The 19,634-nt window shown below is 30.4% G+C and overlaps 1 protein-coding gene across 4 annotated transcripts in view; it reads right to left on the reverse strand.

The window, feature by feature from the left end:
* LOC139489742 (intraflagellar transport protein 70A-like) overlaps positions 1-19,634 on the reverse strand; it is a 46,071-nt gene that overhangs the window by 3,103 nt on the left and 23,334 nt on the right. For 2 of the 4 annotated variants that reach the window (XM_071276504.1, XM_071276502.1), the window contains 7 exons: positions 19,239-19,358; positions 17,715-17,744; positions 11,494-11,570; positions 6,368-6,578; positions 5,582-5,653; positions 4,839-4,942; positions 1,539-1,747 (listed from right to left, as the gene is read on the reverse strand). In XM_071276504.1, the coding sequence (XP_071132605.1) occupies positions 1,539-1,747; positions 4,839-4,942; positions 5,582-5,653; positions 6,368-6,578; positions 11,494-11,570; positions 17,715-17,744; positions 19,239-19,358 (823 nt within the window). The remainder of the gene's footprint in view (positions 1-1,538; positions 1,748-4,838; positions 4,943-5,581; positions 5,654-6,367; positions 6,579-11,493; positions 11,571-17,714; positions 17,745-19,238; positions 19,359-19,634) is intronic. The other 2 variants (XM_071276506.1, XM_071276503.1) reach the window with 1 other exon arrangement.

Raw genomic sequence — 19,634 nt, forward strand, 5'->3', positions numbered from 1 at the left:
GGCCACAGTATAAAAATTTCAAGTTTATTTACAATTTTCACAGTGTGTATATGTTAAGTATGTTTAAATGAACATATGTTTCCATAGAGTAGGACTATATTCATTATAGGTTGAAAAATATGGGCAAAGTTTAGATATTTCTGTAGTGTCCTATATTTTGACTTTAGTGGAACCTTAAAAGAACACTAATATGTAGATTTTCAACAAAAATACACGTCTTCACATACAATGTATTCATTTAAAAAAAAACTATTTAGAAATTTAAGAAAACCCCTTCTCACAATTTACTTATAAAATTCAATCCTAAATTTGGAAATGCATGATATAAACTGCATTTAAGCAAAGTATAAAAAAAATCTATATTTGTTTATAGGTCCCTTCTACCTTAGGGCCTTTATTCAGCCATAATGCTTTAATTTTTCTCTTGCGTAAAAAACATTTATATGTCATACTGACTTTTATCAAGAATTAATACCATATTTGTCCCCAAGGTTTGTCATATTTCACAAGGATAAAGATAGAATTCAAATTAAAATGTCATATTTTTGTATATCTATGACAATACTTGAAGCTTTATTAAATGAAAAATCTAACTTATTGGAATAAAGCAATCAATTTCTGCCTCTGTGTAAAATATAAAATGCAGCCTTAATAATGTCAAAACATGTTCTGACATTAAAAAGAAATAAACAGAAATGATATAACATCCTATCGTTTCAACATCTTACAAAAAAAAAAATGGAAAAAAACTTATCCTAGAGGTTGATTTTAAAATTATTTTTTTGAATTATTTTTTTTGGAATTGTAATAAAAGTTTTAAAGGATTCTTTTGTCTAAGGTCTCAAACAGTTAATTGGTTTATGTAATTTTACCTCAGATTTAAATGAAAGTCTGGATAGGGATCCTTTATAATTTTATAAGCCATTTTTCATTATTTCATGTGAATTTTTCAAATTTATTCTCTTTTCTTTCAATTTCAGAACCCAATTATACTCTGATCTTTGTTCTCTTTTGCCCTATTCTTTGGCATATCATTCTATATTTATTTATTTTTTACATTCATTCTATAGTTCTTTTAATTATTTGGACATTCTTTCTATATTTTTTATTTTTTTGGCCATTCATTCTAAATTCTTTATCATTTGGGTCTATTTTTCTGTAATCTTTAATTCTTAGCACGTTTTTCTATATTCTGCAAAACTTAAATGAGTTCTACATATTTAAGTCATTTGAGGTATTACAATAACAGTGTGCACAACCTTAGTACTAATGTTGGTAATACTGCTGAATCATTTACCTTTAACTTGTTTGACATTGGCTATCGATAACAATGACTTTACACTCACTCAGTCTGTCAGAGGCCTTCTAGTGGGGTATTGATTATAATAAAGAATAAAGTTCATGCATGTGCATGAGAAGAAAAAAGAATATTTAAGTATTCAATGTAAAATCATTCCACAAGGTTTAGTCCTCTGCTAACGTGAGCACCAAGAAATGGACTCGCCAACACTGTTATGAAACGATAATATTTCACTTACTTTCACAACATTCCAGGAATCCAATGCACTCTTGTACGACTTGGTCCTTCATCATAATCATATGCTTAGCCATGTTTTCTATGAGAGAGAGGAAACATCTCTTGGCATAGTACCATGTGTCTGTACCTAACTTCTTGTTGTAAGGTTCCAAACTCTTGATCACTCTAGATATACCAAACTCATAATTTCCTTTGGCACAATATAATGTTCTGCAATATAAAAAAAAAAGATTTTTCAATAGAAAAATAAAAAGATGTGGAAAGATTGCTGATGAGACAACTCACCACCAATGACCAACTGATAAAGTAGCTACCATCTATAGGTCACTTTATGGCCTTCAATGATGAGCAAAATTCATACTGTATGGCAAGCTATAAAAAGGCTGTTAAGGTTTAAACGATTACTTTAAGGGAACATCTTATATCAAATGTCACTTATATAGTTGGGGGATTAAAAATGTTTTATGTGATCTAAGCCCCCCCCTTTTACCTCTAGCCAATGTAGAATATACAAATATACAGCAATACCCACAGTAAATGAGTAAAACTAAGTTTGAAAGAAGTCTAAAGAATGTCATCTACAAAGTAGTATATTTACACAGAAGGAAAAACATCTACAAAGTAGTATATTTACACAGAAGGAAAAACATCTACAAAGTAGTATATTTACACAGAATGAAAAACATCTACAAAGTAGTATATTTACACAGAAGGAAAAACAACCAAAAGCAGTAAACCACCATACTAGATTAAACTGTCTTATCTTTTGATTTTGTACATTTAGAATAATTATAGTCATAATTATTACAAAAAAAAACATAAATATTTCAAAACTACGAAAAAGTGGAACTTTCTAGATCTACACAAGAATTAAAAGGTTTTTCTAATTGATTGTATTTACGTCAAATGTAATTTTATTTCAAACAGAATAGTATTGAAAAGTATGAAAACTGCTAATAATGCGATGTCTCATATGTAACAAAAAACTTATCAATATTACCACAACACAGAAAGATCTGTTACAGTTTAAATAACCTAAATTGACAAAGCTTGAATAATTCAAATGTTAAATACTGATTAACTTGTCAAACTTTTCTAACAAAATATAGACCGACACAAGAGTCATGTGTGTAATCAATTGTATAAAACCAACACCAAACTTAATCAGTTGATTAATTCTGTACTCATTCAAGGTTTAAAGAATTAAAGAGGATTTTAATTAAGGTTGTAGTGATCCGTTTTCCCTTGATGTAATCAACTCTGATCAATACCAGTTTTGCGCCATATAAATAACACAATTAAGACATAATGCTACTGTGAATAGATGTTTTGCCGTATCGGAGAGAGTTCTCTATATAAATCAGTTTGATTTATGCACTTTTAAATATCACACACTAACTTGTTAGATATGTGATAATCAATAATTGCTTTCTCTCTTGTAACTTTCAGGATTATTTCTTTAAAATAATTTGTTTGGTAAAAAAGTAAAACAAAAATACCAAACTCCAAGATAAATTCAAAAAGGTGAAGTCAGTAACAAATAACAAAATCAAATGTTATCAAATAGCAGAACGAATGGAAACAACAATTCATTTATTATAGAAAACCATTGTTCCTAAATAAATCTAACTGGTCAAATGCTACTGAATGCTCCAATGCTGAATGTTATGTTCAATCTACCTTATATAAAGTCATGTAGTTGATAAAAAGTTTTTTTTTAAAAGCCTTCAACACTGTTTTGAGGTGCTAAAATGCAGACAAATCAGTTTTCTTTCCTTCAAAAACTTTTAATAATAAAATACATATTTACAATTGTATGCAAAATTGTTCACAATATCTTAAAAGTCTAGTATAATATTTGGCATCACAATTTAAATAATATGGCAAAATTGATTTGATCCATGATGGCAAAAGGTTATTCAGAGACAGATCTAGGATCATTGGGAGCAAATTCAGCTAAATACTCAAAAGTGTAAATACGTCTCTTTTAGGCAGTAAAAAATTCTCAAAGGATCAGATATTGGAATAAAAAATTAAATAAGAATGTATTAATCCAGAAATTGAATCAAAAGTAAACAATCATGACATGAAAATCCTCTGTACATTTCCAGCAGGAGTTATTATGCAAATTTATGCAAATTAGAGAAGGGAAATATAGTTTGATATCTATCAGTATGAAAAAAACATCAAATATAAACTGATGAAATTGATTAAGACTTGATGTCAGATATGACAAATGTTATTTACACAAAAATGTCAGCTTGAGTCTGAACAGGTCCATTAACAGATTAAATATTTGTCTGTTCAACCATCAATTAATTCTGATCGGAATTGAAACAATTTTACCCATTACCATTCTCTTTATAGTCTATAAATGCAATCATCTTGTACAAAAAAATTGAAAATAGAAAAGAATTTAATATTCTATCAAACAGCTAAAATAATTGTGTGTTTTGTTATCCAAACACATCAGGAGAATGATTTGATTGCAATCTTGTCTACACTAGATTTACAGACTAGATAAGGTGAACAATATCTATGTTATTTTAAAAAATGACTATATTAAGCTGATTCATTTATCTATTTCATTTACAAAATGAGATGCTTATGACAATGATAAACTGAAGTGATTGTACTGTAGATTAGAGCCAACAAAAGTATAGTTAACTGACGTTAAATCTAATAAAGGAGGCATCCAATCCTTATTTGTTACGTTAATAAAATTGAGAATAGAGACTAGGGAATGTGTCAAAGAGCCAACAACTCAACCAAGCTCAAGGCCAACAATGATGGGGAATTAAGTTTACAAATATTCATTTTAGCTGGTTTACAATCAATCAATCAATCATTTGAGAAAAATGTAAAATTACAAAAATATTGAACTCCGAAGAAAATTCAAAACTAAAAGTATGTAATCAAATAGCAAAATGAGAAGCTCAAACACATCAAACGAATGGATATCAACAGTCATATTCCTGACTTGGCAATATGGAATGTATTATCATAAAATGTTTATTTAGCTTTCAAAGAGGTCAACTTGTTTAAACTATCTTAATTAAAACCAAGAACTATTTTGTTTTAGAAAGTAATCAGTTTTATAATTATTAGATTCTACAACACAGAATTTTTGTTTTCAATTAATGCAGAAAAATATATATTATGTTGCGGACCCATTGGTGGCCTTCATCTGTTTTCTGCTCTTTGGTCGGGTTGCTGTCTCTTTGACACATTCTCATTTCCATTCTCAATTTTACTAAAACTACTTCTGCCAGGAGGTGTGAGGCTTTACAAAGACACCTACCCTATGACAAGATTGACTATACAAAGATGGAAAATCTTTTTCTCTGGATCATCATAAGCCACTTGTTCTTCTTCCTTTTCAATCTTTCTCATCAAATCTTCAGCCTAGAGAGGAAACATATTTTAATTACTTATTTTGTAATAAACATCTCTTCACATTAGTAAAGATAATGAGGTACCAATCTCACTGCACTATAGGGCAGGTGTGCATTTTAAGAACTTGAGCTGACTTTACTACAGTGCTGTTCTTGGTTAAAATTCTGTATAAATCAACTAGACATCCCTATTTACAGTTTAGAGCTTAATACACCTTTTTCCTATTTACCTACTATCTAAGACATCATAGAATGCAAATGAGACAACAACACAACAATGTAAAAATAAAAAAAACAAAATGCGGTCAGTTTAAATTTTACAGGAAAAAAATGTCTGATCTATAATGTATAATAAAATTTTGTATGAATTCTATTAGTGTCACATAATCTGGAGTCAAATCTTGTAGAAAAAAATATACATATAGCTATATGGACTAGTGAAAGGTGGTGATCTTTCTTCTAGTCTCAAGAGATGGTTTCCGAGCAACATAAAGTAAAACCAATACCATTAAACGCCAATTCATGCAAATAAACTATAAATCAACTTAATGGTATAAATTCAGCAACCTTTTCTTTCTAGTACAATTTCATGATCATGCTAATTTATCATTTTCTAATGTAAATACTTTATTGACTGAATCTGACCTACCTCTTCATTCTGACTTGTCATAATGTAGGATACACACAAGTTGGCAAGGACAATAGCACTAACATTCAGAATCTGTAAACATAAAATAAAATAAATTATTCATTAAATAAACAATTTTCATACATTGAAAAAGTTTCTAAACAGGAAACTTATTTTTCTTAAATTGAATAATTACATTTGAAAAACTAAAATTTTGGACAAATATCTATAGTGCTTTTGATCTTTTCATGAAGTTTAAGGTGGTACCTAACACTACAGGGAGATAACTCTGTAAAATCAGCTAAACGTTTTAATTACGTTGTGTTGTTTAGGGAATATTAAGCTTCTCAATGATCAAAATAAGTGTCTGTCAAACTGCAGTGTAATTTTTCTGATAAAATGGTTGGTTCAAATTTTTGGAATTTTTTATATTTTTGTCAAAGGGTCAAAGTAAATACTTTGTCAAAATTTTATGAAAATTAAATGAGCCAAATTAATTTAAGTGAAAGTGTTGGGTACCACCTTAAGATAGATTTATTACTTTTTTTAGTAAATTATGTGTTATTGAAGTCATCTTATATATTTTTTAAAGGTTTCAGTCTTATATAAGCATGAGATGCAGTCCTGTTTTAGGCTGTGACGATGACTTGCTTCTAAGATGTGACTGCTTAAATAATTAAACCTTGTTTGATAAGAAGTTGCCTGTCACTACGTGCCCTGTTTTTAATAAGTTTATATTTTTTTACAATAAAAGCCAATACATATACTTTTATTGTCTATAAAAAGCAAAATTTTCAAACTTCTTACATTGTCATAATTCTTTTTAACAATCGGCTCATAGAATCCAGCAGCTTCTTTATACTTGTTCTCCTGCATGAAGAGGACATGAGCAACATTTAACTTCCAGACGTCATGTTCATTACAGAACTCAACAGATTTACGGAATATCTTTTCCAAATGTGGATAGTTCTCCATGTCCCAATAAATCTTGGCCTGTTGCATTAATACTGGGATATATCTGTAAGAAAAAAGAAAAGAAAAGTAAGTTTTTACAAATACCATCATAAAATGTAGAAAAAGTTGGAAGAAAACAAGAGAAGCAAAATTATTCATGAAATAAGGACAGACAACTGCAAAGGTAAAAAAAGAACAAAAAATATATAAACTTTTCAAGAGATCACCCTTTGGTTTACATGCATACTTGTGATCAACTCTTTTGTGATAAACCACACCATAACTGACCCTCACTTTCAGTTTATCTGTGTCTATTTCTTGTTCAATCGGAAAGGTGAGACCGTGAGAGAGCAGCATTGTCATCAAATGTTTGAAATATTCAATGTGATTACAAGTTACAATTTGTTTTTAAAAGGGGGATCCTAGATTGATGATTTTTTGTACATAAAATAAACAGATTTAATATTTGCCAAATGAATTCAAAAGTTTAAAACAGGTTTATATCATGTATATCTTGACCCGTTTTATTTTCAAATTCTGATTGCTTTACACAAGAATATGTTCTGTAGAATAAAAGTTAATTACTGCTTCAAAGCATGAATTCATGAATTCTGTCAATAAAATCATATTCAACAAAAGTCAAAATAGTTCAAATGAAAAAAAATACAGATCATTAGAAAATATCCTTAGAGTAAAAGCAAGTCAAACATTAGAAATAACAGAGATTAATTTTTTTTCTGGAAAATATATAAATAAGAATGATTGATGATATTTGAAAGAACTCATAAGACTGGCCCCTTGAATTGGGGACATATGAACTAAGAAGGTATATAAATCATCATATATGAATCAATCTCTGAAAGGAGGGTCAGGATGAGTTGTAAAGAATAGAGATTGATGAGCAAAATATAGAGAATAAATTGGGCAAGAAAAAAAAGGCCATTTTGAAATATATAGAATAGAGAATAATGGGCAAAAAATATAAGAATAGAGATAAACTGTTATCACACAGATATGCCTCGCTTTTTTGTTATTTCAATAATGCAAATGTTGAAATTAAAATAGCAACACTAGCACATGTAATTTTGCAAATATTCAAAGTCAATGAACCATGACTGAAGGTACATGACTTACCATCTCTCTTAATGAGATGTGCCAATGCTAATTCAACCGCATACCAAATATCATTGACCTACCACTAGTGGTTCCCCATAAACCAATCATACCACAAACTAATACATGAAGTCAAAAGCAAAAGTTTCAAAGTCAATTGACCATGACTGAGGGGGTGGGGGAAATGAGATATTCCAATGTTTATACAACTGCATACCAAATATCATTTACTTATCACTAGTGGTTCCCCATAAACTGACCTAACCACAAACTAATACATAAAATTTCAGAAAACTAAGCAAAAGTTTCAAAGTCAACAGACCATGAATGAGGGGGTGGGGCCTAATAATTTCCATGGAAATGAGATATGACAATGCTTATACAACTGAATACCAATTATTATTAACTTTCCACTAGTGGTTCCTCATAAACTGACCCAATCACAAACTAATACATGAAAACTAAGCAAAGTTTCAAAGTCACTAGACCTTAACTGAGGGCGTGGGGCCAAATAATCTCCATGGTAATGAGATGTGACAATACTGATACAACTGCATATTGAATAGCTTTGACTTATCACTAGTGGTGTACCATAAACTAGACCTAATCACAAACTAATACATTGTTGAAGCCGCCACTGTAGACGCTGGAAACAGCATACCTATGTCTCGCTTTTTGTCTCTGTCAAGCGAGACAAAAAGCAACTTCAAATAATTAAAAAACAGTGCAGAAATGAAGACCTCTCAACCAGAAACTCTTAATGGCTGTACAATACATTTAGTTTCATTGTTTGCTATTGAATGGTGCAACAAGATGCATAAATGAATAGTGTCTTGATTGCCATAAAGTAAATTTTTAGTGGAGAGTTTTTTCATTAGAAATCATACCACATATATTCTTATTTTTATAATTCTTCGTTTCATTCTCAATCTAGATTCAACAGAAAATGAGCCAAATACGGCATAATCCATAATTAAACATCTTTATAGAAGGACAAAATCTAATATAACTATATCAAAATAAATAAATTATCTTCAGTACAAATAATAAAGTCATAAAATTACCAAATGAACAATCTACCAGCAATTTCCAGCTTTATCTATAAACTTTTCTTATTTAAGCATAACTAATCTATGGATTTTCCCATTCATATCTTTACACACGCTTAGGTAAGCATCATTGTTACAAAATTAGATTCTGGCCTTATCAAATAACAAGAGAAACCAAAGCTAAAAAAAAGATAATATAGCAAAAACCAAACAAAGCTGAACCAAATTAACCACAAAATGTAATGATAAGAAATAATTTTCTAGCACCGATGTAAGGCAGTCTTACAGATCAATATTTAGTTAATTAAACAACTTCCCTGTTTTCTCGTAAAAACTTGGGTTTGATAGACAATCATATATGATTTAATGCTTTAAAAACCAGCTATTCAGAAACAATATCTACCGAAGACCAAAGGCCTAGGGAGTCAATATCCATATGGCTCATTTTAAGCTTCAACAATTGGTCATGCAGTTAAACCAATACAGATACATGAATAAAGGGTTGTCAAAGAGACAATATCTACCAAAAAACAAAGGCCTAGGTAGTCAACAGCCATGATGGCTCATATTAAGCTGCAAAAATTGTTCATGCAGTTAAAAAACCCATACAGAATGTTAAACTTGAAAATAGCCAAAAATTGAACAAATTGTGAAACCGTCCAGAGAAACATCAAAATGACTAATTGTAAAGAAACCAGTTCAATTCTTACTTTTAGATTTCCTTAGGTTACCCTTAAGTTTATCAGTGCTGTTGGGTTGTTGTCTCATTGACAAAAAAGCCAGTATTTCAATTTATTTAAAACAGTGTTGCATAAAAAATAGTTTTAACTTTTAAAAATAACTTAGTGCTTTATTTTTCTATGAAGACTTTTAATCAAAAGAAAGCTTTTTTTCTCTTACAAAACTAAAAAAAGAGCAAAGTTTTCAGTAAAAAAAAGATGCAATATTTTGATTTGAAAATACATGCTAATGTACATTTAATTTTTAATAAACAATAACTATATTTCAAATCGGAAGTTAAGGCAAAACTGGAATAACTATAGTTTTTCTGTAACCTTGTGGAAAGAAAATGGACCAGGTTGAATACAAATAAATTTCCTTTCTACCAATTACTGGCCAAATTGATTATTAGGTTTACAGAAAAAAAAACGTCTCATTTAGCCTTCACTCTGGCCAATCTAACAGTCTCATGACTTTTCAAGTACAATCTGCATTGGCATGTAGCGCTAGGAGAATTTATTTGTATTGATAAAAGCTTTTTGTATAATTCCATTCCATCTTCAACAATGATTGCTTTATTGGATCTATTAAATTCTTAGATACTTTATAATATTCCTAACAGATAACTGTAAAACTATATCTTAGACTTGTAATAGCCTTAGTAGTATCGAGGTCCACAGAAGGAGGACAATGTTTGTAGATTTATTTGATGTTCGAGGCAATTTTTATCACTAATACAATAGACAGCACCTATTTCAAAGTGCATATATTCAGCACTATTGTATGTAGAAAAAGAGAGTTATGCAAAGAAATAGGGAGGCATTAAAAAGGATGCAATCAAAAACCAAAATTTAACATAGGAAATCGCACTTTAAATCTGTTGACTAGTCCAAAAATGTAATGAAATTGATGCTAGGCTTTTATCCCTTGAACCCTTCTTGAAAAAAGAATAGCATAGTAAATGCACCAATGAAGCCATTAAATCATAGAACGTCACAGTCGGTTGCATACGAAAAAGAGTTGAAGTAAAATATCCCTTGAATTTGACAGTTAAAGGAAAATACCATAAAGGAGTAGGTTCAGTAAGACCCCTTTTTGGCCCCAAAATATAGCAGTTTTACAAAATTGTTAAAATGTAAACCTTTAGTTATTTATTGGACAGTAGAATGCTTCTGCTACATAAATATGGGCTGTTTTTAACAATACAATGCACATATATCCGGTACTAGCACCATTAAGTCATGCTAAATTACTGAAATCTAAGTCATAATTCTAGCATTTTAGTTAAATTTTAGACGGTTTTTGTGTAAAACGAAAGTGGCCGCATTCGTGTTCATCCTTAATATTGAAACGTAAGTTGTATTTTATGATAATACATAACATATATAAAGGTTGAGGATGAACACGGATGCGGCCACTTTCATTTTTACCAAAAACCATCTGAAAAGTGACATTTTTCGGCATATTAGGTAGATTTTTCATATTTGAGCTTGAATCGGATGGTTTTTAATGACTAAATCTGTTAAAATCTTTCACATAAACTAATTAATTCAAATAAAATAGACACTTAAGTGTTTAAAAAGTGGTCAAAATCTTTCGTCAGATGAACCTGAAATTTGAGGCCAAAATCGGTCCTTACCGGACCTACTCCATTCATTGCATTACAAATTTCTGAGTTATATAAACATATATTTTGGGTGTTTCAAAGCACCATTATCATGATGGAAACTTAAGGTTACATGGTTACTTAAGTTAGCTTCAAATAATGGTTTTTTATCTTATACACAATAAAATATTATCTGAAACAGTGTTTGTAGTACTGGACAGGATAAAACTTTTACTCATGCCAAGTATTTCTTTATTTGAACCAAAGATAAATTCTGCAAATTTAACAAAGACTAATAGGGGGAAAACATATTAATGGCAGTATAACACCTATTAGTTCCACCTTAGAAGGCAATGTTCCTGTAAAGAACAACAGATTATTGTATGACTTCAATAGTTCCCAGTGTCACAAAATCTTGGCCCAGGTCAATCAGGTGTGGTAGATTCCCCCAAAAAACAATCAAGTCAATATTGCCTGGTAAAAAAAAATACCTCTCCAGCGCCTCATCATATTCATTGACTGCCTTCTTTACAGATTCATCATCGTGGTTCTGTCTCGCCTCTTGTACCTATAAAATATAATCAGATTTCTTATAACAAATTACTGACAGAACATTACTCAATTCCCAATCCAAAAACAATCAAACTATCAAAGCTGTATAAGATTCTTATTAAACATTTAGCGAAGAATGCTGCAGATGTGATTTCTTTTCATTAAAAAAGGAAATACAAGAAGTCTTGTGACATATTTTGTAATGATGTCCACCAAATTGAGTGTTAACAGTATTATCTGGAACTTGGAATATTGACAAATTTTTATGGCTTTAGTCTGTATATAAATGTAAGACTCAGAAGTAAAATCTTCCTACTGAAATTTGAAATGCAGGTTTTTCTTTTTCTGATACCTTTTTTACCTATTGAATTGTTTGCATTTCTTTACATACTTTACATTTTGTTACAGCTAAAAATAATCTAGTATTACAAGGTAACCATCATACTTGACATTGCTCGTCGTCGACAACATGCCTTTGGTTTTTACATTTTCATTTCAGACTATGAGTATAACTTTAAAGGGTTTCATTCTGAGCTTTACAATGAACTAAGTTAAGGGTATTGAGAAATACAATTATGGTTTAATAGGCAATAACAGGTACCCTTCTGTATTTTTACTAGTAATAACTTTAACGTCACTCTCCAGAAAGCTTGCTAGAATATCTCTTGTTACGAGTTACTGTACAACAACAATATCCCTAAGATATCCCAAATCTTATGGTTTAAATTTATAACATAAATTCAGAGAATTTCTAAATCTGATAGAAGAGACTAGAATTAAAACAAATTTTGTATTTTGGGTTAATTAAGCAGGATCAAAATGAAATTGCTTTGATATTTCCTTGCATAAATTGGATACTTATGGAAAATTAGTGCCATGCAGGGGCCAAAAAAGATGAAAATGTGGAAATAAATATAATCTTGAACTTTCAGCTGAGAAAAATAATCCACTTTAAAGAAATGATTAGCACATGCTAAATTTACATGTCACATGTCAACTTAATGTCAACATTTGTTCAAAAGATAATAGCTTTTAACTGCATAAATGCACATGTTATGATCAATACAAATTTTGCTATGGTAAATGATAAAACACTGCAACAACTGGTATAATGACCAAGGCATGACATCATTCCTTGACCATAGAATGACATATATCGGACCTACAACTAGTACTTTAGATTGATATTGAAGTCTTCAGATGACGCTCGGACTGATGTATAAGATCTTATGAAAATCAAAATATTGTTTAGGTTAACATTGCTCGAGTTCAACTTCACCTTCATCAATTTTATATGTACATCTACATAATTTAGAATTGGATTAATTACCTTTACAAAAAGCTTTTTATATTTTATCCTCTTGTAGGCGTATACAATAAGTAAATATATCATGAGACAGATTCCCTTGGTTAACTTTCTCCATCAAAACACACAAGTTATAGTTTTAACATATTTCAACCTGACCCAATTAATTGAATTAAACTTTATACCCATAAGTTTTAATACAAACAATTTTCCCGGTAAATGAAATTTTGTTTAATATCTGATAATTGTAATTTCATGCCGCCAATACCTTTTTTGGGTTTAAAAGCTTTTTTCAAATTTAACAAACCAACATATTTCCTGGAACAGTTAAAAAGCAATTATTTAGTCTCTAAACCAGATTTGACATTAAGGATCAAGCATCAGTAGATCTATATCAATTTGCATAATTTTTTACACTTTTTGAAAAAAAATCAATATATAAATGTCATCTCCATTAATCATGTGATAAAATCAGAAAAGAAGTAGCCTACGAAATCATAAATTTTTTTTTTTAACCAATGAAGAAAGAAAATTCTCATAAATTTTTCAGCTTGTCATTAATCATTATCTTGAGTAATGAATTTTACATGAATTCAAACATGATATCTCAGTGGGATAACTGGTGAGAACAATAGAAAAGTAACTCTCCTGCAATGGAGGTAAAAAAAAGTCAATAGGTGGTTTACTTTGGTAATCATACTGATTAAAAGTTGTTCTGAGACCACAGGATAATACAATTAAACAAAAATTACAAATGTAGGCATAAAAACTATTAATTTAAAGTCATAAGAAACCTCAAATTTAAAAAAATAATGCATATGATTTTTTTATAACTCAATGGATAGTTTTCATTATAAATTTTATGTACATATACTTTTTTCTGAAGAAAATTCTTTAATTTGTTCATATTTAGAAGAAGTTTACTTTATTTTAATTGCTTCCTTTCAGGAAGCAAATCCCCGACATATTTTCTGTATGCAAAGTGACCTCAGTGTAACCCAGCTCGTAAAAATCCAGTGATCGCAATATGCATGGATGTCCTTAAAATAAACGACTTCAGTATGTATACTAAAGAAATTTATCCTGTAGAACTTACTTTAAATAAAGCTAATGATAACAATGACCACTGCCCTTTCCTCGATCTTGATATCTATATCATAAACGGGAAGCTTAATACAAAAATTTATGATAAAAGAGATGATTTTTCATTTCCTATTGTTAATTATCCATTTTTAGATGGTGACGTTCCCTTGTCACCATCTTATGGTGTTTATATATCTCAACTTGTACGATTCGCTCGTGTATGTAACAATGTATTAGATTTTAGCGAGAGAAATTTATGTATTACTGAAAAATTATTACACCAGGGTTTTCGATATCACAAACTGGTCAAAACATTTACTAAATTTTATCACCGGTATAAGGAAATAATTCGTAAATATAACTCAACATGCAGACATCTTATACGTTCAGGTATTTCACATCCAAAATTTTATGGAAATATTCTTTATAAAGCACAAAAATGTCAGTATTCTCCTCAGAAACTAACAAAACCTTTAAATAGACTTATTAAAAGGGGATATAGTTACGATACTGTTGTCAGGTCATTAAAGATTGCATATTTTGGCTTTAACATTGATTCACTGATAGGGTCTTTGCATCGGAACTAAACACATTTATTTCTAAAAAAACAGTTGTTGGCATGACACGGGTTATGTTCTTCTCATATATTTTATGATAGTATGATACTAAACCCCTAACGGGAGGGATTGTACCTGATATTCATATGATGAAGACATAATCTTTCAATCAGTTTAATTGAGGTCTGGAGCTGGCATGTCAGTTAACTGCTAGTAGTCTGTTGTTATTTATGTATTATTGTCATTTTATTTATTTTCTTTTGTTACATCTTTTGACATCAGACTCGGACTTCTCTTGAACTGAATTTTAATGTGCGTATTGTTATTGTTTTACTTTTCTACATTGGCTAGAGGTATAGGGGGAGGGTTGAGATCTCATAAACATGTTTAACCCCGCCGCAATTTTGCGCCTGTCCCAAGTCAGGAGCCTCTGGCCTTTGTTAGTCTTGTATGATTTTAAATTTTAGTTTCTTGTGTATAATTCGGAGTTTAGTATGACGTCCATTATCACTGTACTATTATGCATATTTTAGGGGCCAGCTGAAGGACACCTACGGGTGCGGGAATTCTCGCTACATTGAAGACCAATTGGTTGCCTTCGGCTGTTGTTTGCTCTATGGTCGGGTGGTTGTCGCTTTGACATATTCACCATTTCCTTTCTCAATTTTATTATCTGATTGTACATGTTAAACATTTGCTCAATATCCATGCTTTTTGTTGATTGTTGACAAAAAGGTGACAATCGTTAAACTTCGGCTTCAATACACGAACTTTAATTACCTGCCATATTTTCACAACAACACTGACCAATTGAAAAAAAATTGACGATTATACGAAATTTATGCGAAACCCCCTGAACCCCCTGGCTATGGGTATGCTGAAAGTGACATTAAACAGCATCAATCAATCAATTTGTATTTAAGAACTGGATTTTGACATTGAACTTCTCAATGAAATAAATATATGTCAGGGTGACCTCCTTCTGATGGAAAAATGTCACACAAACCTATATGATTTCTATTAATCTTTGTTAATAAAACACTTTAAAATGAGTTTAAATCTGTATATTAAAATCTTTTTGTAATTCATGCTGTTAAATTATCAGCTTTTAATGCTCTTTGACTTTGTATTTGATTTAAATTTTCAACTGTTTTAATTTGAGGGCAACTGATGATTCTCATGTAGACGTGACAAGCATCTGATGTACCAAATTATAGACCTGTAACATTTGATGAGTTTTACATGTTCTTAATGAGTAGTTAGTTGTCAAACGCAAAATTATATCATAATATGATCATTGGAAAAGCATGTCTAGAAGTGATCAATACTCTCAATACATATCAAGCTCACTTTGTCTGCTATAAATACTTTAGGAAACAATTATGATGTTGAACACATAGGAAGTCGAGAAGATGGGATTTGGAGGGAAGGTTATATTTCTATAGTTAGTACATAGTTCAATAATTATCTCCCTTGCACAAACAATAAATCGGTTGCATCAAACAAAATTTCTATTTCTTTAAATATGAAGAAAAAAAGAAAACCAAGGCAAATTGATTCCCCCCCCCCCCCCCCCAGCACTAATATCTATATCTTTTTAACATTAAAACTATTTGACAGTCTCTAATTATTCCCTTTTTTTGTGGTGAAAAATACTATCATCACAATATAACTTTTAAGTCAAGGTGTAAATGATAGGTAAGGTCACTTCAGTGGTAGACATATGTGTGTATTCTTTACAAAACATTTGGTGGCAGGTCTCAGTGCTTGTTATAGTTGTCAACATTTACTTACGGTGTCAAAGACAATCTAGCCAAAAGAATGGAGGATGGGTTAGAGAATAATTACACCACACTGGGCACAGAATAGTTATTGTGGATTCATTTATTTTCATGGATTCAATTTTTGAGGATTGAGGATATCTTATTCTGTGGTTTTGGCTAATTCTGCATACAAGCTTAGGCCAAATAAAAAAGTATGTGTGGTTCCAGTTACTTCTGAAAAAAAAGTTAAGGTAGGTAGGTAGGGATTTCTTTTTTTATTTTATGTATTTTTTTACATTGAGTCTATGGGAGCAACATTCTGACTTAAACAGTGTTTAATGAAAAATGACAATAAAATCTTTAGGGTAGGCTATTTTTCAGCCAAAAAAGTAGGGACGGTAAGGTTACTGGAACCACACATATATTTTTATTTGGCCTTATAGAGAATATATACTTCATTTAACTATGAAAATCAACGACAAATTGTATCCAACGAATAGAAAAGAATCCCCTGTAATTTCAGGACCAGTAAATTTTAACTTCTTCAAAAGGAACTTTTAATGATCGAGTCTTATATCTAGATTCTCACTCAAATAATACACAACCTAAGATATATTCTCATCCATCTTTTTTTTAAAGTAAGATGGGCTTTATAAAGGAAGCACAGTTAGAAAATTATTTATGTGATTGAAAAGAAAATCCCCCCCCCCCCCCCCCCCCCCCAACTAAATTTTGACAATTTTTTTTAATAATAATAAATATGACGAAAACAGAAAAAAATGGATAAGAATCTAGAAATTGTAATTCTTTGGCCCTAAAAAGGTTTTATAGAAATATTAGTTTTGCTAACATTAAATGGGTGTGAAGTTAAAAAAAACAGCATGTTAAAAGAGAAAAAAAATCAACATTTAAAATGTAAACATACACAAAACATCCGTGCCATATTCAAAAGTCATATCAAAACAAACTGATACAGCAAAACCTGTCTTAGGTGACCACCTGTATAATGAACTTTAAAAGTGGTCACCATAGACAGGTATTTTGGAACAGAAGTTCATGCATAATGAAACATACAGTATCAAAGATTGTCTGAAATACTGATGTTCATTATGCAGAGGTTGGTCACTTAAGACAGGTTAACTGCTTTACAACATGTGCGCTGTTCACCAGATAGCAGAACCGGTAAGCCAAAAAATATTCAAATACAAAATTTTCACTTCAAATAACAATCTTGAACACAACAACAAAATTTAGCATTGTTTGCAAATACATACTCCTTCTATCTATAAAACAAAATTCATAATCACAATGGCTAATATTATGCAAAAACTATGCAAAAATTATGCAAAAAATTTAGAAAAATTAAAACAATTTCATGCAAATTAATTTCTTAAGTCTACCGATGAACATCCTTAATGCGAAATCAAAAGCAGATCGTGCAAAACTTTTACCTCCATGCGTTTGCCAACATGCAAATCAACCTATTAACACACTATATTGTCAATTTACATGCATTTACTTTATTACTTAGCAAATAATTCGACACATGGTTTCTTTTTTTCTTTTGATTGGATAAAGCGCTTAAAAACATGGTTTATTTTTTTCTTTTGATTGGATAAAGCTCTAAAGAGATTGAGTTAAAATTAAGATTCCCATAATGAATTGGTTATCTCAAATTGAGATCAAAGTTTTTACTTTTATTCCTTCTAAATATATCATTTTTCTAATAATCATGAGTTTGTCATAACCAGAACTGAGTCTGACTGGCTAACTTTTCTGCTCCAAATTTCATACAAAAATTCCTCGAAAAAAGATATAACATAACAGAAAATATAAAAAGAATTGCAGTCTAAAAGTTAAAAGATCAGTTTTTCCAATCTAATTAAAGTCTAAAAAATCTAGTGATAAGTGTTGCCTCGGAAATTGACAGAATATACTTTCTATATGCAGCTGTTTAAATATGCACTCACTGCAGGACTTGCACAATATGAATTGTTCATACTAGCAGATTCTACAATGATCCTGATATATATATCATAGAACAGCCCTTACATGGTGTAAACTTCCCAATAGTTAATTTGGAATTGTGTTTAGTGCAAAGAAGGTTGTATGTTGTATAGTGCCATTGGTAACAGGAAAGAATTTAGAATTTTGCAATATCAAGTTTTTTTCAACGAGTATTGTTAATGGTGCAATATCATAGTTTATCTAAGGTGCATTGTAAATTGTTCAATATCATGGTTGATTCAATGAATATTTCGATTTGAGCAATTTTTAGGTAAATTCAATAAGTATTTTAATATTTTTTTATGATACAATATCATTTTTCAATCAGTTAGGAAAGGCAAATGGTGATGGTGCAATAAGGAATGGGTGTTAGTGCAATCAGGAATGATTTTTGGTGCAATAAGGAATGGTGTTTAGTGTAATCAGGAATGGTGTTTTAAAAGTGCAATAAGAAATGATGTTTAGTACTATAAGAAATGGTGTTTAGTGCAATCAGGAATGGTGTTTAGTGCAAACAGGAATGGTGTTTAGTGCAATAAGGAATAGGGTTTAGTGCAATAAGGAATTGTGTTTAGTGCAATAAGGAATTGTGTTTAGTGCAATAAGGAATTGTGTTTAGTGCAATAAGGAATAGGGTTTAGTGCCCTGGGGAATGGTGTTTAGTGCAATTAAGAATGGGGTTTAGTGCAATGATGAATTGTGTATAGCACAATAAGGAATGGTGAAAGAGGGAAGTTTACATAGATCAATGACTGTAGCTTTAGAGAATAAAGACTATATACTAAGATTATCAAGCAGTGATAGTTGTAACCCCTATAAACTTAGTTATCTAATCTACACTAGTTTGCATGAAGTTCAGTTTAAGATTTCAACCATTTTCATTTTTAAAAACTCTCATCTACAGTGGTTTGTTGTAGGGTCGGTAAACTAACAAATCAAACAAATGTTCTCTTAAACAAACAACGAACCTGTTTAGTCAGTTTACTTAGTGTTTCAGTTTGTTGTTTGGCCATGTCTTCAAGCTTCCTGTAAGCCTCCTCTGGTGAAGTCTGTCTAGTGATCACAGCTTCTAAGAAGTCATACAAATACTGTAACAAATGAAAAAATTGTCAACTTCTGCAATTTATCACTGAATATCATGACATTTGTTATGATTAAATCTGCAATCATTTTTTTTGTACAAATAAAAATGTTTAAAATGATCACCAAAATGCATACTTTAGAGATTTCTGTTTCATAATAAAAAAGAAGGGATATGATGTATTTAATGCTCACGCAAAGCTCTGTTTCTTGTTATTATTTTTTTTGTTAATATATTTTTTTAAATATGCCTTTTACACACATTTAAACTCGTCATTGGAGAA

This window comes from Mytilus edulis, chromosome 9 (assembly GCF_963676685.1).
Source record: "Mytilus edulis chromosome 9, xbMytEdul2.2, whole genome shotgun sequence".
Taxonomy (NCBI): domain Eukaryota; kingdom Metazoa; phylum Mollusca; class Bivalvia; order Mytilida; family Mytilidae; genus Mytilus; species Mytilus edulis.